This window comes from Delphinapterus leucas, chromosome 4 (genome assembly GCF_059928025.1).
Source record: "Delphinapterus leucas isolate spDelLeu-1000000601 "Yukka" chromosome 4, BTC_Dleu_Yukka2, whole genome shotgun sequence".
NCBI lineage: Eukaryota > Metazoa > Chordata > Mammalia > Artiodactyla > Monodontidae > Delphinapterus > Delphinapterus leucas.
The window spans coordinates 139849515-139871092 of NC_143132.1; the positions used below are offsets into that span (position 1 = coordinate 139849515).

Sequence of the window (21578 nt, forward strand, 5' to 3'; positions counted from 1 at the left end):
TGAAATATATATATATATATATATATATATATATATATATATATATATATATATATATATATATATATGTAACCGATCGCCTTGCTGTATACCTGAAACTAACATGACATTGTAAATCAACTACATTTCAATTAAAAAAAAAAACCCAAAATTCTCTCCTGTAATTGTTTTCAACAAATACCTCTCCAGGGAGAGTAACTTTCACACTGGGTCAACTTTGAGTTAGCTCAACTACAGGCAGTGTGGTAAGTGGGATCTTCCAGGGAACCATCAGACAGGCAAAATAATGAGAATTCTTGGGAATGAAGCTTTGGAAGAGCTCTAGTTTTGTTTTGCTTCTTTTGGTGGGTGCTTGTCTGCACCAAGAATGTGGGCTTAGTGGGCTTCCCTGGTGGCGCAGTGGTTGAGAGTCTGCCTGCCGATGCAGGGGTGACGGGTTCGTGCCCCGGTCCGGGAAGATCCCACGTGCCACGGAGCGGCTGGGCCCGTGAGCCATGGCCGCTGAGCCTGCGCGTCCGGAGCCTGTACTCCACAACGGGAGAGGCCATAACAGTGAGAGGCCCACGTACCGCAAAAAAAACACCAAAAACCAAAAAAAATGTGGGCTTAGTTGTTAAGGCTCCTGCAGAGCTGGAATGAGGAATGCAACTTGAGCAAATTGAAACGCCACAAAGGTCAATGATCTTATCGAGACTCAGTGGTCCTTGCTCTGCCATTTTCACTGACATCACTTGGAAAAAGCTTTTGGACCATTTGCAATGTCTTAGGTCCTATTTCTACTAGTCACCTAACTGCAGGCAACAAATGGCCTTTCTTCCCATGCCCCTACACACTTATGGCCACCTAGATGTGAGGAGAGACAAAGCTCTTCTCAAGCCCCTTTACCTTGAATTCTTTTCATTCACATTCTCTTTGACTTTGCCATCTCTTACCATGAGTGAGTATCAGAACCATGAGAAACTTTCCTCTCATGTATACTGGGTCCTACCATCTTTGTGGCAGGCATGATAAGAGTTCAAACCAGGTTACACAAGAAGTAAGATGTTAAGTGAAAAATTTACTGTCAACACAAAAAATGCATTTTGATTGTTTCTACTAGGTCTGAGGCAATATAACAGTGCCTGCTGTTACTTTGGGTACCAGAAATGAACCAACTTCCCATTTTTTTGGGGTGGCCAACATTACCGAAAAGTCTGTTTTAGAGCTTAGTGGTAACCTAACCCCAAGCACTGTGCCATGTTCATTTCTAACTGAAGGTTTAAGCAAGTTACATGTCATGGACTAGGGATGGCAGAGCTAGGAGACATCTGAGAAACACTTTCAATCAACCCAGATCCCCTCTATTTAAATGACAATTGATGCCTGGGTTAACCTATGACATGCTTTGGGTTAGTTTAACCTCAGGTTTGCTTTTGGGGATTAGCTCACCATCTTTCTCTATCCTTTTCCTGCTTTTATTAGTTTGTTGCTTCAACATTCTTCCACTTTCTCAGCAAAACCTTATGGTGTCTCACATCAGAAATTGTTTGTGTAGGGACTTCCCTGGTGGTGCAGTGATTAAGACTCTGCGCTCCCAATGCAGGGGGCCGGGGTTCGATCCCTGGTCAGGGAACTAGATCCCATGTGCATGCCACAATTAAGAGTTTGCATGCCACAACCAAGAAGCCCGCCTGCCGCAACTAAGGAGCCCACCTGCTGCAACTAAGACCCAGTGCAACCAAAATAAATAAATTTTTAAAAAGGTTATCCCATTAAAAAATAAAATTGTGGAATCCCCTAGTGCATAAAAGGGCAAGGCACTTTTTAAATCAAGGATCTCCCCCAAATACCAAATCTCACAAATCTTTCTCTGCAGAATAATCGCCATTGACATCCTTTTTGTCTTTCTCCCCGACTAAAATGGAGGCCTCCTGAGGGTAGAGACTTCATCCCTGGCGTAGCTCCAGGATTTAAGACAACAGTGCCTGCTGCAGAGTGTGTACTCAAAAGATGTTTGCTGAAGGGCTTAAAAGCGAAAATGCGATTTTTCTTCAAGTTTAGAGAAGGGAGAAGGTGAAGAAATATTTTAAGATCAAATCACTGGCTTTTCAAATTAAGCCTGCATTTCAGTCCTAATCAAGAAAGAAGACAGATAAGAATCATAGGAAGGCAAGAGGAGTAAACCACCCTCGAGAAAATGAGAAATAACACAGAAAGAGGAAGGCAGAGAAATGGAGACTCACATGAGTGCTGGAGACGGTGAGGTGTGGAAATGACCTAGGCAGTGGAGAGTGTTCTACACCCGTGTACTTTTACTGTTTTCCATTAGATTAGGCTCCGATTTGGAAGGGATGGTCACACTCAGACACGAGAGGGGAATGGTACTACACTGAAATCAAACACCTACCCAATCGGTTCGACACTGCCAGGGAAGAGCTTTCCAATTCCAAATTCATTTTTGCTACCCAGTTTTACATCTGAATCCCCTACACCAGAAGGAACCACAAGAAGGGAAGGAACAGGCAGAGAGCAAAGACTGCTAAGCATGCCCGTGGATAAACTGAGAACAATGACACGCTGGCCTGGCTCATCATTTCAGGGCTAAATGAATTGTGAACTGAACTCAAATTATCCTTCCCCAACGAGCACAGCCAACTGCCCGATCTCACTGAGGTTGGGCTTGGCCAGTGGAGTATTAGCAGCAGTGATGCATGCAGAGGCGTGAACTGTGTGGGTCAGGCTTGCCTTCTTGTGCTTCGTTCACAGAGAACACAGATGGAGCAGATCGAGCCCAACTCACGATGTGCGGTCAAGCCCAGCCAGACTCCAGACTGAGGCGTCACCCAGCTGAGCCCGTCAGCCAACCTGCAAAGGCATAAGCGAGGATGAGTATTTTAGCCTGACGAGACCTGAGGCAGCAACAGCAACAGAAATGTAAGCAGATGTCATTCTCTTAGGCTCCATCACGAGGACACATTCCGTTAACTCTTCCTTCACTGCTCTATGCCCAGAGCCTGGCACAGTTCTTGGGACACAGCAGGTGTTCAATAAGCATCTGCTGCGGTACATTTCTGTTTCTTTTAAAGCTAGTGACCTAGGATAATAAAACTGAAAGGAGCTTACATAACTTAGTGGTCAAGCATATGGTCCAACTTCAAAATGGCCAATTTCAACAAGGACCAGAAAGCATATTAGAGGTCATCAGGTGATTGAGCACCAGTGGTGGAAATGACTGCCTGGAGGTGAATCTAGGCTTCATGATTTACTGGCCAAACAAGCTTGGGCAAAAGTCACTTCACCTCTTTGCCTTATTCCTCACCTGTTAAATGGTGCTATGAATAGGACCCACCTCATAGGACAGTTGTGTGGATTAAGATATGGATTTCAAGTACTTACAACTTTGCCTGGTACATGACAAACACCGTAAATGCACCTTCTGTTGTTATCATCAACATAAGATGATTTGGAAAAGTTATTAACATCTTCTTGACCTGCTCCTCCAATCACCTATTTGTATCTCCTTGTTCTCACTTCTAGCTAATCTCTGTACATGTTTATAATAAGCTATTTTTTAGCTCGGGAATGCTAAGTGCTGATGTCTATTCCATCCACCTCCCCTCCACCAACCATTTTAAGAACTGCTGATTTTGTTCTTTTCATCCAAGATATCATTTGCCCCTTCTCCACCTGCTCAAATCATATTTGTTCCTCAATGTCCAACCTAAACGCCACCTCTTCCAAGAAGCCTGTTCTGATCACCCTTCCCAGAGTGAACTTGTTGTTCACTGACCTTCCATAGTTAGCAGTTCATCTCTACCTCAATTACACTTTCACACTTTCCACTTTTAGGTACGTACCTTTCCGTGATGAAATTGTGAGCTCCGAGAGGACAAGATCCCAATTTCTAGGCTCACTTTCTGCCCATTCCCATCCCCAAGTATACAGCGGGCAAGCAGTAAGTATTTGTTGAATAACTGTATTTGAAAAGCCCATTTAGAAAGGTTCATCTAAATTGTAAAACAGCTTTATTGAAAATTCAGTAAGTTTCTAAAGAAAGGTAAAAACCAGTTACAACTGAACACTAATCAGATATTTTAAGGGAAAAGAAGTTTGCACATGAAAGACTTGATTTATTGCATTAAAAAACTTTATTTCATTTAAAAGGTCCAATATAAGCCAAATTAAACCCCAAATCGACAGCTACACTTAGAGATATCCTGAACTAAATGGCACTGTTTTGAGTTGTGTGTCTTATTAAAGGAGATCATTTGCTATTACCACCACTGCCCTAAAAGTAGTTCTACAACAGAAGCTGGTATTATAATACATAGCAGATACTTCAGATGTCATCTTTCATGCAGAAGTTAAAAAAGCAAACAGGCTTTTCTATTCTGTGCAGGTATAAAAACTACTACAGAACAGGGCCTGAATGCCTCTGACATACAAGGTGTAACTATAAAGGAACTCACTGGCGCTGTGTCCCTTCATTCAAGCAGTCTGCGTGCTTCCCCCAACAATACTAGTGCCATTAAAATACTGTTCGGGACAGTACTTTGGGATTTCCCCTCATTAGGTGCCGACCAAAGGAAGTGGTCGATCAAGCTGGGGGACAGACTATCACAAAATGGGATCACAGAGCAATGGAATAGCTTTCCGAGTGGGCAAGTGATTCAGAAGACCCACCTCACCAGTACTTCCAGTCATGGCATCATTTACATAAAATGATGCAAGATCTAAATTCTGGTATGTGTGAGGATAAATTAAAAACAGCTTGTTGCTTTATAGCTACACCTTGGGTTTCATTAGAGGCGGTAAATCTAACAGTGTGTCTAATGAGTCCTTCTGGAAATCACTTCAGCAGACAAGTCAAATAGCCTGCAAAAGAGAAGACACGGCAGAGGGCATAAGTCATCCTGCCGAGGTTCTCAGCCTTCTCTTGGAGGACAGACCAGGGCCCAAGGACAGAAGTTCCCAGGAGGGAAGGAGGCTTCAGCTCCACCTAAGGAAGACCTTTCTAACAGAGCTGCTCAACAACTGAATGGACTGCTTGGTGAGGTAGAGTCACTGGAAATATTCAAGGTGGAAAGATCACCCTTGTAGAAGAGACTCCTGTATTTGTTAAGAGGTTAGACTGGATGAACCTCAGGTCTCTTTCAATTCTGAGATTCTAGAAAATTCCCTCAGGGAATTCAGAAGAGAATTCCTAAAAGGAAAGAGAAAGCACACATATGTATACTTTTAGAATCCTCTTGAGTTTTTTTCTTTTTTTCAAAAGGTACAATAGAAAATGTAGTCTGCTGTCTTTAAAATGCATATTCACCTTCCTACCACTAATAATCAGGAAGGGTCCATTATGACTTCTTTATATTATAAAGAAAAGATGGATGATTACATTTATAATTTCTGTAAATACTTTAGAAAAAAATGCTTAAAATCTAGTAGTCAATGCCCTAGAAACTTTATAGATTTTTAGGTAATATGCACAGATACAAATACATTATTAAATACAACTCACATCTGTGTTTTATTATACTCTAAAATATACAGGAATCTTGATGTACTGAAAGAGTGCAAGTAAATACAGTATTCAAGCAGTCACTATTTCTATTTACATGCTCATTAATTCTTCAAAAACCCACAAAATTATCAAATAGATCAAAATACTGTTCTGTGTTTTCACACTTTATATTCAGAAAAACCAGCTGATAATTTACAATGTCATAAAGTTTCCAGTTTCACAATACAAAAAGAATAAAATGAAATTGGGTATCATTTTGTGAAAATTTATGGAACTCTACCCAGACCTGGAAGACCCCCTACATATGTGAAATCATTTTCACTGGGAAAGTGACAGTTACAGTAAAAGCAGACCCATATAAATTGTTATTTAAAAGCCTCAACATCAGCCTTTCCCCCCTCTTTTTGTTACTTAAAAGGCAGTCTTCCAATTCGGCAGGCAATTGCTTCCTTCCCTAAACAGTAGCATGTTATAAACACCCTACTTTAAATGTCAATAAGACCTAAAGGTTTTAGTATTTTAAACCTTGCCCAATATAGAAATGCCTTCCAAACCTGATGGCGTTAACTTATGAATAACCAGGGAGTTTCTCTTTTTGATTCTTCACTAAACAATGACAACAAAAATCCCCCAATCCACTGTGGAGGCACAAGGGTGACACAGGCGATGAAGGTGTACCATCCAAAGTAGTGAGATTGAAAACTCCACTCCCCAGGACCACTTGGCTGCAATAGGGTGAAAATCATCTACTTTCTGATTTCATGAAATTTCCTTCTTCTAGGAAACTCTTTACATTTTCAAACAAAAATAGTTCAATTTTAAACCTAAACCATTCAAAACTGGGCAACAATAGCCCGACCCCAATCTACATCATGTCTACATCACAAATATTTTCACCCTGACTGCACCCAATCAGCTGGTTTTCAATTCTAATATTATAAAAGTTGGAATTTTAAAATTTTTATGTAAAAGAAAAAAAAATGTAAAAATACATCTGCTTTCTCTCATGGTTTAATACAGTATTAGAAGGCTTTCAGATGTTTTCTTAAAAAAAAAATCAACATTTAAAACCAAATCTCAGCTTCATTTTCAGAAATATTAAAGTTTGGTTTAGATAATGTCTCATTTCACCCGCTCCAGCTTCCGCAAAGTGGCATTCTATTAAAACCCTTTGAGTTATTTGGTCCTTTGGCAATTTGCTGTGCACATCATGCCTACTGTACCAAACTTTTATTGCCCTTAAATTTAGTTGTAGTTTTACTGATAAAACTGAAATCTAGTGTCTTTATCTCTTCTTTCACCATAGTGTTGCTTGTATGAGCAGATTAGGGTACACAGTGTCCCAAGTAATTCCTGGCACTGCAAAACCAAATTACATAATTCCACAAAGCAATGTGCCATCAAAGTGTTTTCCTCTGGTCAAGTCTATTTCAAGATTCTAGAAGTTCCTTTTGCAAAACTTGCCTTTAAAACTCTTCTTCCTAATGTTACCGCATTTCTTCTATTCGCCCACTCTGTCATCTTTCCTCTTAGGCTGAATTTGTACGTGAATGAGAAAGTGCCTTTTTCCTGAAAAGCACAGTTTGAAGCGTCAGTGCCAGAACTGCCCCCTGGACCTCTGGCTCAGCCGGTCAGTAGGTCTCCGAATCAGAGTCATTGAGCTCGTCCACATCGGTGTATAAGTACTCCTGCTCCCCGCTGACGTTGTTGAAGCTGCAGTAGGAGCTGGGTTCATTCCTCATGATGGGCAAGGCTTCGAAGCTCACTGTTTTTGAGGTGTTTGTATAACGGTTAATGGCATTGAATGTCAGAGATGATAAAGGGCTACTTGATGAGACAGGCATCATGGTGGCCAAAATGAGAGCGAGGCAATCAGCCACGTCCTTGTTGGGAGCACAGGCCAAAGCTGGGGTATAGCCTAGAATTAAAGATAAAATTTAAAAATTACTCATCCTAAGACTCATTTCACTAACACAAGGAAATAAGCCTAAAGGCCTTCAACTTTACACATACTTTAAATTACCTAGCTTATATAGTAAACTGGTTTTACTGGAATGACTCAGAACTTTCCAATAAGTAGAGAAAGAGGAAAGTCATAGAAATCTAGGGTGGGAGGAGACCTAACAGACTACATTATAGCAGAGGAAACTGAGGCCCAGGATGGATGATTCCTCCACTATCTCACAACTTATCTCTATCCATCCAGATTCATAGACAATATCAGACTAGAATAAGGGGAAAAAAACAGACTGACCAATCTTTGTTCAGAATGGTGGGAGAGTCTTACTGTTAATTCGTCGTTCTGTAAGTGCTTACATGCTGAGAAACCTAAATGTGCACAGATTCATGAATGAGGCTCTGAGCAGGTGCTCAAAAGATGCTTGTTCAATGAATGACACATGGCCATCAATTAACTTTTCTTTTAGGGTCACAGTCCACTGAAGAAAAACAGATAAACTAAACAGGTTTAAAGCTCCTAAGTCAAAACAAATGTTTCCTTTGTATACGTTCCCTTCTTTAGCAGAAGAAGACTGACTTTAGCCCTAAGGCACCACAGAGTATCAATACAACAGAGCAAGGAAACACTTGGTTGGGCAGGGAGAGCAGATGGTGAGGACACAGATCCTAATTTAATCATCAACCTCTGTCGTTACTGCAGCAATTTATAACTGGATCATTAATGTGAAGGTTAGAATTGACTGTAAAATAAGATGGGTACTTACTATGACTTGCCAACTTTGGACCGTGATTACTATTTCACATTGCAAAGTATGTCAGAAGACATCAGGTCACAGGCGACCTTCATTATCATCTGTTACACTATCCCTTCCATCTCTTTATAAGGAAAAGCTATATAAAACCTTGAAAATGATCAACAAAGATTGCCTATTGGCTACTGATTTAGAGCCTCACAATGTGACCAAATATCTTATACAAGTTAGCGATTTAGGCTCCTGATTTTAATCTATATAGTTGCTGTATTTCCAGAAATGTAATTTACTGATAATGAAAGTTTCTTTTATATAGCTAGGAGAGTCTGCGCTTATCTTAGTGGGTGATACCACTCACTTCTATGGATTTCATGACTACATTTTACTAATGATTCCCAAATCTCTATGTCCAACCTAGATCTTGCTGACTTTGGGCTCCAGATCCATATATCTACATCCAGTTACCCACTTGGAGTTTCCAGTGAACTTTTCTCATGTCCCTAACTGAACCCAGCTCTTCCTCCTACATTCTCATCTTAAACAATGGCACTTCCCCCCCCCACATCGCCCCACGCCAGGCTACAGGTGACTTCTTCCCTCCCCGACTTCCATCAAAAGGGCTCCAGAGGGCTTCCCTGGTGGCGCAGTGGTTGAGAGTCCGCCTGCCAATGCAGGGGACACGGGTTCGTGCCCCGGTCCGGGAAGATCCCACATGCCGCGGAGCAGCTAGGCCTGTGAGCCATGGCCATTGAGCCTGCGCATCCGGAGCCTGTGCTCCGCAACGGGAGAGGGCCACAACAGTGAGAGGCCCGCGTACCGCAAAAAAAAAAAAAAAAGGGCTCTAGAAACGTCAACGTCCTTTCATCTCCAATGTCTCTGCCTTAATTCTGCCCACCCCCTCCTTCCACCCCTAACTGTGAACTTGTTTCCTAGTCTAGGCTTGCTCCCCTTCAGACTAGCTGCTGTCTCCCTGATACACAGATCCTTTGCCACTTGACCTAAGAGACTCTGGCGTAACTCAGTACTCAAGCTGCCCTGCGTTGTATCTCTAAATACGTCACACTCTCTGCTTAAGAAGTTTTCTCCCCACTTTTTACTTGTCCTTTGGATTTTGGCTCAGAACACACTTTTGGGGGATGCCTTCCCCGATATCTCTCATGGCATTCTAGGGTTATTCTAACTGAACTACTTCAAGGGCCTTGTGTCAGCCTGTTTATATGCACTGCCATTCAAGGAAGTAGGCTGTCTTACTCTACACTGTATCTGCAGGATTTAGCACAGTTCTCGGCACATCATCACCTAACACATACTCACTGAGCCCCACATGGCCAGGCGCTCTTCTAACTGCTTAGAGTAGATCTGTGAGTGCAGCTGACAAAGACTCCTGCCCTCATATGTTAGAAGATAAACTCTATGGAAAAAAGAACGAGGAAGGAGTAGAGCAGGTTAAACAAGAGCTGAAAATGCTATGAGGGGTGTGCAGCAGGCTGCAGTATAAAAAGGGTAGTCAGGATGGGATTCATTGAAGAGATGATATTTGAGTTAAGACTGGAAACAGGTGAAGGGTTTAGTCAGAGACTGCTGGGGGCAGAGTGCTCCAAGCAGAGGAAGCAGCCAGAACAAACATGACAATGCATGCACACCCCTGGTGTGAGGCGCCGCCACAGCAGAATGCGACGATGGAGGAAGAGTAGGAGATGAGGTGGGAGAGGTAATGGCGAGCGGGATGACCCAGTAGGGCCTTGGAGATCATTTAAGGGTTCTCAGTAAACTGAGATTCAGAGGGAAGCATCTTCCCATGTATTCTAAAAGGATCGTGGCCAGGGTGGTAGATGAGGGAAAAAAGTGGGCATATTTTGAACGTACTTTGGAGGTGGGTCAGTAGTACATGCTGGTGGACTGTGCCCTGGGTGTGAGAGGGGTCGAGGAGCAACTGTAAGGATGGGAACGGCCACCAGCTGAGCCAAGGGTGGTAGTGGGCACAGCAGGCTTGGCAGAGGGGGAGAGAAAGGCCCATCAGTTCAGTTCTGGATATGTGCACCAGACATCCACTGTCAATTAGGCAGCTGGAGACAGAAATTTAGGAATTCTCAGCGCAGAGGTAGTGTTTAGAACCAAAGGACTGGATGAGGTCACCCAGGGAGTGAATGTAGGTAGGGAAAGCAAAAAGAACTGAGTACTGAGTCCGAGAGCCCTCCAATATTAACAAGCTGGGGATAGCGCAAGAAATTATAACTAGTACTGTAGGAGGAAAACTAAGAAAATGTGGAGTCCTGAAAGCCAAGTAAAGAAAGTTTATCCAGAAAAAGGGATACACCTGAAACTAATATAATACTGTATGTCAGTTATACCTCAATAAGAAATGAGTAAAATAAAAAATAAACAAAAAATTTTCAGTTCCAGTAAATATGGTTATTTAATCTAACCAACAAAGTAGTGAGTTACAAATCCTCACCCGGTTATCAATTCAAGGAACCAGGCATCTGTGAATGAAGAATGTCCTAGGGATCTCCCTGGTGGTGCAGTGGTAACAATCTGCCTGCCAATGCAGGGGACATGGGTTCAAGCCGTGGTCTGGGAAGATCCCACATGCTGCGGAGCAACTAAGCCTGTGCACCACAACTACGGAGCCAGCGCTCTAGAGCCCGCAAGCCACAACTACTGAGACCACGTGCCACAACTACTGAAGCCCCCGTGCTCCGCAAGAGACGCCACCGCAATGAGAAGCCCACACACCACAACAAAGAGTAGCCCCCGCTCACTGCAACTAGAGAAAGCCCGCTCACAGCAACAAAGACCCAACATAGCCAAAAATAAAATGAATAAAATAAAATAAACAACAAAAAGAAGAATATCCTAAAGAAGGATATTATAATCAAATCATATGTATTCTCTCTGACTCTCCCTCTTATCCTGCCCTGAAATGATCTGTACCTACTGATCCCGGGAACAGTGTGCAGCACAATGGAAAGTATGGAGATTTTTGGGGGGAACAGCGGACACTAGCTATGGTAAATCGCAACCTTCACATCCCTTATTCACATATGTTTTCAATTCCACATTAAAAGCCTTTTTTTATTTTTAAAGAAGGAATAATTAGTTGTGTGAAATTCTGATGTGTCAAGTGAAAGGAGAGGTGACTCTTAGCATTGCAGTGGTCACTGGTGACCTTGCTGAGAACCGTTCTGTAGTGCGGTGGGAGTAACAGCCTGACCAGGGGGGATTCACAAGAGCAAGAAAAAGGGGAAGTGGAGACAGAGGGAGAGCCAACTTTTGAGTAACTGTGCTGCAGAGGGGAACAGAGAAATATGGCAACAGCTGGTAGGAGCAGTGGGAGTAATGAGAGATTTTTTAAGATGAGAGAAATAACGTCTTTATGCTGATGGGAGTAATCTAGAAAGATTCCTACAAAAAAGTCATTATTACAGGACACGAAAGCAAAGAATTGCTTAAGTGACAGTCTCAAGTATGCAAAAGAGGATAGGACCTAGTGCATAAGTGGGAAGATTAGCTTTAGACAAAACCTGGCATTTTAAGTAAGGGCCTTGATAAATATTTGTTGACAGAACAAATTCTTTGAATACTAAGATAACTAAACCAAAGTTAGTAAACCCTAACTCTGATTTAATAAATACATGAAACTCAGAAGTTCACCTGTTAGATGGACTTTTCCTGCTTCTCTTGCCCTTATTCCCTTTGCCACAAAGTATAAGTTCTAGTCAGTATTAACTTCAGCTCTTCTCTTTGACCAATAAAAAATATCCAAGTCTACTTTACTTCAAATATGGATCATCGAAAGATGAAAGCTTCTAACAGGTTAAGGAAAGAGAACACAGAAGCTACTTACCATTTTCATCTACTGCAAGCACACTTGCTCCTTTCCCCAAAAGTTCTTGAACCACCATTGTTAGCCCATTTCGGGCAGCAACATGCAGAGGTCTGGAGGGAAAAAAATATGTGTACATGTACATGTGTGCACGCCCATGTGTGTGTGTGCGCTCGTTCACTCTCTCTATCCTGGTTGTTGAAGACCATTTTTGCTTGGCTGTGCAGATCTAGAGATGCAAACTGGAGGCCCGTGGTCCTGATAGCAATGAAGATGGGAGCAGGGCACGGCAGAGCCAGTGTGCAGTGCACTGTCAGGCATCGTCATGCACCTGAGCTCAGCACTGGGCCCATCAACAGGTTTCCACCTTCACCAAACCCTTTTGTGAGTTTCCTTCAAGACTCAATGTTTGAAGAGATTTTACTAACTAAACTGCCTTCTTTTTTTCTTTTCCTGTATACCAATGTTTATTTAGCATTATATATAATAGCCAGATACAAAAAGACAACTGTTGTATGATTCCACTTATATGAAGCACCTAAAAAGGCAAATCCATAGAAGAAGAAAGTCAACTAGAAACTCTCTGGGACTGGGTGCGGGTAAGGGCAGTGGAGCAGATACTGATAAACTTGCCTTCTTAAGTTGTTTTAAGAAATGTGGTTGGCAAACACGTACAATAGAATATACAATAAAAACTGTAAATTGCAACAGCACAAATTCCAACAGGCTCTGAAAACAGTTTACAGGTTCCATGACTCATTTTTGGACCCTTAAGGGATCTGACTGATACATGAATGGAAACCAGTATTATAAGGTTTTTCTCTTTACTAAGTCTCAAAGTAGAATAGCAAATGAAAATGGAGAGAGGACAATGGGAGACACTGATCCAGGATTTAATGAGTCACCTGGAGGCTGGCGGTTCACAATTAGAACCTGATTATTTCTGAAATCTCTCTAGCTCACAGACACGTATAAAACCTTTTGCCTCATTTACTGCTAGTGTCAAATAATTTATTATTCCAGTTGGTTGCCATAAAATACACAGAACAGTATTACTTTCCTCCATAAAACTGGATTGAGAAACAACACATTTCAATTCAAAAGCTTTTTTAGTAATATGCCTTTTAATTATGATGATTTTAGAAATGAGTTTTGTCACTTATAAGAACTGTTCCTTATTTTTTAACTGCTTCTGTGATAGACTGATTCCAATGGTCCCATGTTAAAAAAGAACCCCATTAATCATTTTTATAATTATAGGTCACAAGGTTTACACTAGACACTGAAAGTACTCACGTTTGCAAAGCTGCATTGGTTGCATTGATGAGGTTTCTATCTGTTATCTTTTCCAGTATTAACAAGGCACTAGTTTCATGACCCTAAAATTATGGCAAATAACTCTTAAAAACTTCAGCACCATTAAAGATAAATTTATACACTCAATACACCCCAACCCTAGTCCATGTAACATATACATCACCATACATATGCCATGCATTTTCTTGGCTAATGCCTTAAATATTTGCCCGAACATGTGTTGGTGTAATGGGGTTACAGAAGAAGACAGGAATATTTAAGATCAGAGAGATTAGAGAAAGACAATCATTACATTTAGGCTTGTGGTCCAAAACTTACTTGGCTTACTGGAAACTTTCATATACCACGGTGCTTAACACATCAGTATTTTTTCCCAAGAAATCTGATGTCAGTGATTATTAGAGAGGTTTGGTCCCTAGCTCTGTGCATTTTAGTTAAGTGGAAAAACTTTAAATGCCACTGTTGATATTAACAATGAAAATATATCCTTAAGATGTGTACCTACCTTGCTGCAAGCCAAATGGAGGGCGGTGTTTTTACTGTTATCTTGTAAAGTCAGATCTGCACTAGCGCTGCTGACCAGCATCTCTGGGAGGAAAAATTGTATCAACTCTTTTGCTTATGAACATACACCTCAGATTACTAATAACTCACTGTAGAGAAATGAAGACAGAAAGGAAAAATATCCCTCTAGCAAAATCTTAAGTGCAAAAAACACACTGTAATATAAAGGTCTATACCATATTTTTATACTGTTGTATAAGTAACAGACAAGAACAACAGAAACTAACATTCCTTTTGTGAGGTCTTACTAAATTTCAAAGACTGTTTTAAGTGCTCTGGATTTATAGTAACTTATTTACCCCTCAAAACAACCCTACAAAGTAGATACTGTTATTTTTTTCACTTTATAGATGGAAAAATTGAGGCATGAGGGTTGCTTAGTTGGCAGAGACTCCAGAGCCAGGGTTCTTAACCACTATCCTAACACTGCCTGCTAACGCCACTATTCAATCAGTAAGGGCAAATGGAAATACTGTGGGCCTAAATGAAAACGTGGGTATAAGCAAGTAAAAGGTTTTAAATCTCAGAAGCGGTGAGATAACTAATGCAAAATTCAGTGAACTAGAGTCAGATGGGAGCTACATTATACATAAGCAATATCCACACTTAGAGTAGTAAAAAGCCTTAAGCAGTTCTTTTACCAACTGTATTTGTCTGTCCGTTTTCTGCAGCCATCATGAGAGGTGTTTTCCCAGAGAAGTCCACAGAGTTGACATGAGCATTATGGCTGAGTAGCAGCTGCAAACACTCTACATGGTCTGTGAAGGCGGCCGCATGGAGAGGAGTTCTGCACACAGAGAAATGGGAAGACTGGACTAAATCTGTGCACTGTATACTCTTAATTTATGAGAGCAATTTTCAAGGGTTTACATACTAGGCATTGCTTGGATACAAACAGGCTTAAAGGGGGGAGCTTACTAACTCCTGCCACAAAAATTTGTGTTTCTGATAATATAGAAGTCCCTTAATTAAACTAGTATAAATTATGAAATTGCCAAAAAAATTACATCATTAAAGGAAATTCTGAAAGAAATAAATCCTGACCCAAATACTGCCATCTATTACAAAAGCTGGACTCTTCCTATTTAGAAATCTGTTAACTTTACTAAAAAGAGTCATTGGGTAACAAACACATCTTTTTTTTGTGTGTGTGTGTGTTACGCAGGCCTCTCACTGTTGTGGCCTCTCCCGTTGTGGGGCACAGGCTCCGGATGCGCAGGCTCAGCGGCCATGGCTCACGGGCCCAGCCGCTCCGCGGCATGTGGGATCCTCCCGGACCGGGGCACGAACCCGTGTCCCCTGCATCGGCAGGCGGACTCTCAACCACTGCGCCACCAGGGAAGTCCCAACACACATCTTCTTTAAAAAGGGAAATCTTTTAGCCAGGAAGACTGGCTAAAAGTCACGGTAGAAAAGCCTTTTATAATGAGAATGTAATTAAGGTTTTGTAACAATTTATACTTGTAAATATAAAATCAACTTTTAGTTAATAATGGGGTCTCTTTAAATTCTTCCACACTAATCTAGTAGTTAAAATTTCCTACATGGTTGACTTCCTACCTTCCTTTTGAATCTGTGGCGTTCACACTGCTGGCGCCTAACGTGTCAATTAACATCTCAGCAGCACCTTCGTTGTCATTTATCCTGTGAAGGTAACAAGGTGATCACTCTCACAGCCATGGTGTATTTCTCAACCACTCAAACCAAATCCGATTCATTCTGCCTTTACTTACACAGCACAATGCAATGGACTGAAAGCATTTCCTTCTGTTTTCTGGAAAACGTCCTGTTCTAAAAGGAGTTCTACACATGTCTCGTGACCTAATTAAGTAAATGAGGATCAGATATTAAAATCCAAAACAGATACTGAGGTGCCCATACACACCAACATATCCCTACAGATAAGGCTTTACATGGACTACAAGTAATCAGTTCCCTGAACCCATTAAACATCACATTTTTAGGCACTTTGGGCAGCTTCTTACGATAATTTAATATCAGTTTATTATTATTTGTGTGTGTGTGTTTTGGCTGTGTTGGGTCTTTGTTGCTGTGCATGGGCTTTCTCTAGTTGTGGCGAGTGATGGCTACTCTTCATTGTGGTTGGTGCACGGGCTTCTCATTGCGGTGCCTTCTCTTGTTGCAGAGCACGGGCTCTAGGCTCGCGGGCTTCAGTAGTTACGGTGCATGGGCTCAGTAGTTGTGGCACATGGGCTTAGCTGCTCCATGGTATGTGGGGTCTTCCCGGACCAGGGCTCGAACCCGTGTCCCCTGCATTGGCAGGTGGATTCTTAACCACTGTGCCACCAGGGAAGTCCAATATCAGTTTTTTATGGACATGACAAATATTTACTTTGTGGGGGGAAAAAAATTAGTCTCATTATTCTTTTCTGTGGTGACCAGTTAGAGCTCTTTGGGCATTATTTTTTAAAATGTCCTATCTATATAGCATAGTATAACTTTCAAAATAATAGATGTTTATGCAGCATAATTAACTTCAAAATTTGAATATTTTCTGGCTCTACTAAGGAGTTAATGGTAAAATCTCAAATTCTATCCAAGCGTTCAGAAGGAAAAAAGTACATGTCCCTGTCCCCACCCCATTCCCCAGTTCCACTCTCTAGTGACCACTAGTGACCATTATTACCTTCCAGTTCCAAAAAATTTTTAGGCATATACAACTGCATGCACATAAACACACACTTCCTTTTTTAAAAATTTTTACACAATTGGGATGTTCTGTTCTGCAACTTGTTTTTTACTTTAAAAACTATGTATCTTCCCACAGTAGCATGTACAGACATCCTATTGTTGAATGTTTGGAAAAACTTCACAGTATCAGAATGTATCATAAAGGATTTAATCTCTAATTATCGGTTTTGAGGTGACTGCTAGTTTTCCTTTGTGATATTATCAACAATGTTGTAAATGTTCCAGTACTTAAAAAGTATTTATTTCTAGGAACAATTTTCTGGAAATGATCTTGCTGGGTTAAAGGTCAAGTATATTGATTACTAATAGGTATCAGGCCCACAGTTTTTAATAGCAACTTTGAAAACAGGGGAAAACCTGAGATTTTCAAACCTGAGATTTTCAAACCTGAGATTTTCTTAATCCAATTTTCAAAGCCAGGGTTTTAGTAAAAGTACCCCCACTGCTGTATTAATGGCAGAAAATGAAATGTTGCTTCTTTTATTTCGTTAGTCATTTGGGATGTGCATTAGGAATAAATTAGATTCTTAAACAGCCTCTTTACTTCCATGGCTTAACATCTGGCTAACAAAGTGATGCTCTTTTTCTTTTTTAATTACTCTAACATTCTCAAACAATAGTTCATCTTAATCTTTATCCTATAATTGTTTTTAGCAGGAAAAGAAAGTATGTTTTAGGAAACCTATGGTTATGTTCCATCATCTGTCAGTTCTTTCATCCAGTGATTCTCAACAGGGGCAATTTTAGCCCTCAGGGGACATTTGGCCATGTCTAGAGACATTTTTGCTTATCACAGCTGGGGATGGGGTAGGGAAGGGCTATGGCATCTAGTGGGTAGAAGCCGGGGCTGCTGTTAAACCTCTTGCATGCACACGACAGTCACTCGCAACGAAGGATTATCTGGCCTCAAAGGTCAACAGTGCCGAGGGTGGGAAACCCTGCTTCAATTCTCCCTCTCCAAATGTTAACTCATGGCCAAGAAGTAACCAAGGAAAGTTGTTCAGTATTGATTTGAGAGTCTCCTGTTTTCCTGGGATAGCAGTTCTCAAGGTGTGGTCTGGGGAGCTGCTGGGTAATACTGCAAATTATTCTTTTCTTTAACAAGCCATCAAAGCAATGTGCCACTCTATTAATATTTTTTTGAAAAATAGTTTTTCATAAAAATGCTATTTATATTAACATGTAATGGATTTATTATTATTTTAAAATAAATTAATAAATATCCTTAAATTACTCAGTCCTAATTTCCAATACAGTAAATACTAACAGCTATAAGCCACAGGTCCTGAGACTGAAAGATGTGAGAATCACTGTCTGCATAGACTGTGGATGGCAAAAGGGAGTCCCGGGGCTCTGGATTCAGCAGTCATTACTGGGGTCATGTCAAGCTGAAAATTTCTTCACTTTGTGTCCTGGTTTATAAAAGTATATAGGATGAAACTGGTCTCTTCATTTTTTAGAGGGATATTCTGAAGATGCTTATAGCTTCGTAAAAATTGATACATTTTTAAAAGGAACATATGAGATCATGGAAGTATTCTTAGTTCTGTGATTGAATGACTCCATAAACTGGAAATCTGAACTTTAAAGTTGGGTATGTATAACCAGTTCTCTTCTAAAGCTTTGCCATCATTCCATTTTAATTTTGAGAGAAAGGTTGTTTTCTATCCTGTTGGAGTGCTTCCAATTCCTTTTTTAGCCGTACAATAATTACTAGTCAAAGTAAAACTATTTTACATATTCTACTCTCAGAATGCCAAATTATAAAATAGGCTTTTGGCTGTAAATATGGTATTAATTTTACACTGCCTGTACAGTCTCTGTACATATAGCCAACACACATCTAATTCCTTCCAGCTCAATTCAGAATCATCACCAATTTTGCTACAGTCTGGAAATTAGACACATCTGCTATGATCTTTAAATGGCAACCAGGCACGTAGTTTGTGCAAAATTTTGTGTCTTGTACACAACGTGCTCAGAGAGTCTAAATTCAGCAGTGATGGAGTAAGAAACTCACTTTAGGAAAACCGTGTTCTCCGGAAAGACGTGGTAGGAATGTTATAATAAATAGCAACTCTCCAAAGGACAGTTACAGCAGTACTTTTACAACTAAATGCTCTACCTGAGGAAAACTACCTTACTGTGTGATTTTTCCAATGGTTAACTCTCACTGACTTAAAAAAAAAAAAAAAAAGCACCAATAAAAGTCCGTTTCAAAATAGTTTTATCTGTGGATGTTTTCCTACTGCTTGGTTCTCCTTATACTTGTAAGATGTCAGGTTACATTATAAAGACAAACCAATTTCAATGGCAAAATACAGTATCGTCTTTGACTTAGAATTTATCTTGGACAACTTTGCTATATTCATTAAATACCAACTTTAGTGAGTTGAAAAAGGAAGAAGAGTTGAAATCCAAAGGTTTTATAGTTTTCAAAACTGTTCTGGCTAAGGATCTGAGGTAGTAAAATATGAAACTGACTAAACCAAGCTTTTGAATTAGCAATATATTTAACTATTCAAGTTTTCTATGGCACCATCAGTACTCAGAGTTGCAAAATGACCAAATGTAGCCACAGGTCAATCCTCAAGAAGACATCAAAGCTTTCTCAGAGCAAAAGAATAGAGCTCTCAATTCTGATACAAGAATTAATATGAAAATCAAAATACTGTTATCTAGAAAATGCTTAAGAAAATGTTTAAACTATAATTTTGCAAGATTCAGATTTCTCCTCTTTTACCACAACTCAACAATTATTTGTCAAAATGGCTCCCAGTAAAAGAACCACATCAAAAAGTGTACTACAGAAAGACAGAAACCTCCTCTCTGGCAAGGCAGTCAGCTGTATTTTATAACAGCCACTATGCTTATTTTTTAAAGCAAGTGGATATTATATAAAGAGGCAATTTCTATTTTCTGTACATTTTGAGGGAAAGTTGTTAGAACTGTCAACTAGTTTTGTAGATATGCTATTACAACTAACAATAACCTGAATGCTACACTGAAATTCAAAACAAATAAAAAACCCCTCACATCCCTGATAAAGCCCTAAGCATACACTTAGGCAGGACTGATGTTTTAACACTGCATATAACGTACCCAAATGTTTTCTAAGATGATCAAATCTTCAATATGCTCTGTTACTTACATTATTTTAGTGACATTTCGAAAGCCAAATCCCATTTTTCACATCTATCATTTAAAAATAGCTTTATACTTCTCTGATTGACCTTTAATGAGTCTACCTGTAAAAGGACTAACTGTGACGGTTAGTCTCCAGGAAGCTAAAAGTAAGTCTGTTATAATCATGCAGCCACGTTCACTTAACCACAAAAGTGTCCAAGTTTCTAGTTTCTACTTCCGTGATTTATTCTACCAGGATTTTATTCCCTTAAAATGTTGAACATACGTGTTACTGTTGATATAAGGATCTTAACTTGCAACGTGCTCAGAAAACATACACAGATTTCAGTCTAGAATATGATACATTTTCACTGTTTCTCTTACCTTTGTCATTTTTTCCCTAATAACAAGTACATTTAGAAAAAAATATAATAAAAATACAAGCATAACTATATAAAAGACATTGGAAATAATATTATAAAAGTATATTAATAACAAATAATATTAATATTATTAATGTTATAAAAGTAATTAATATTATAAAAGTATCTTAAAAATGCAAAATACTTATTGAAGCAAAAGTCTAAAAAACTTTTAAACTTAGTGACTGCTTATCTCAAAACATCTGTGACAACCAGCATCTTGGCTTTAGCACGACAAGGCACTGGAGTAAGCTATAACTACATGGTAGGTTATTCTTAATATATCATTCTCATGGAAGTCAGAATGTGTCAGTTAGTTGTCTCTCTGTGGTACATAACGGGCAGGTAACGTGGGTCTGTGTCTGTGTACTTAACCGTTGTAGCAAGCCCAGTGAAGCGCCGTGTATCCATGATTGTCCGCCATGGCTGGATTTGCATCCATAGATGCTGCTGACTGCAGAAGAGCTCCGAGAACACCAATGTGTCCACAGGCAGCTGACAAGTGTATTGGTGTCCGGCCCCTGCTATCTCGTAATAAGCACTTAGCACCATGTTGAAGCAATGCATCTACACACTCTTCATGGCCTGTGACTGCCTGAAAGGAAAATTATTTGCATGTAGCTGAATACACTATGTTGGGCACTCCATGCCAATTATAGCTAATTACGAATTTTAAAGTCCATATTCCCCATGTCCTCCCACCAATCAAGGCATTTATCATATTTTGAGTAACCCAGTATTTTTACTCAAAGTGGCTTAAAAATTTAAAGCAGTGACCTTGTCAAAATAAAAGTAAATATGAAAACCAGGAATAATGGGGCTTCTAGTTCAACAAAAAAAATATTTCAAAGGTGAAAAAATTAAGACAAAAATGTATAAGAAAATAGTTGTGATAATGGAAAAAAGTAAAACTGACATCAATTCTACTCAAGGCTTTAGGGTTATAAAAATTTTTTTAAACTAATTAATTAATTAATTTTTGGCTGCGCTGGGTCCTCGTCGCTGCGCGCAGGCTCCCTCCAGCCACGGTGAGCAGGGGCCACTCCTTGCTGCGGTGCGCAGGCTTCTCATTGCGGAAAACAGGCCCCAGGCACCCAGGCCCCAGCAGCCACGGCCCACAGGCTCAGTATTTGTGGCTCGTGGGCTCTAGAGTGCAGGCTCAGCAGTTGTGGTGCATGGGCTTAGCTGATCTGAGGCACGTGGGATCCTCCCGGACCAGGGCTCAAACCCGTGACCCCCGCACTGGCAGGCGATTCCCAACCACTGCACCACCAGGGAAGACCCCTAAGATTTAAAAATTCTGTTCCAACATTATTCGTCTCTGGATTAAGTTGTGTTTTGTGGTTGTTAAAAATTAGAGTTCAAAAACTAAGATAGTGAAAGAAACAGTAAAGATTATTTGG

The 21578-nt window shown here is 40.3% G+C and overlaps 1 protein-coding gene across 4 annotated transcripts in view; it reads right to left on the reverse strand.

Annotated features, from left to right (window-relative positions):
• Positions 1 to 6490: 6490 nt before the first annotated feature.
• The window catches only part of ANKRD28 (ankyrin repeat domain 28), a 180566-nt gene continuing 165478 nt past the window's right edge, over positions 6491 to 21578 (reverse strand). For all 4 annotated transcript variants that reach the window (XM_089911164.1, XM_022561781.3, XM_089911163.1 and 1 more), the window contains 8 exons: positions 20551 to 20770; positions 15649 to 15736; positions 15476 to 15559; positions 14557 to 14702; positions 13857 to 13939; positions 13331 to 13413; positions 12056 to 12147; positions 6491 to 7415 (listed from right to left, as the gene is read on the reverse strand). In XM_089911164.1, the coding sequence (XP_089767290.1) occupies positions 7129 to 7415; positions 12056 to 12147; positions 13331 to 13413; positions 13857 to 13939; positions 14557 to 14702; positions 15476 to 15559; positions 15649 to 15736; positions 20551 to 20770 (1083 nt within the window). In that variant the 3' untranslated portion in view covers positions 6491 to 7128. The remainder of the gene's footprint in view (positions 7416 to 12055; positions 12148 to 13330; positions 13414 to 13856; positions 13940 to 14556; positions 14703 to 15475; positions 15560 to 15648; positions 15737 to 20550; positions 20771 to 21578) is intronic.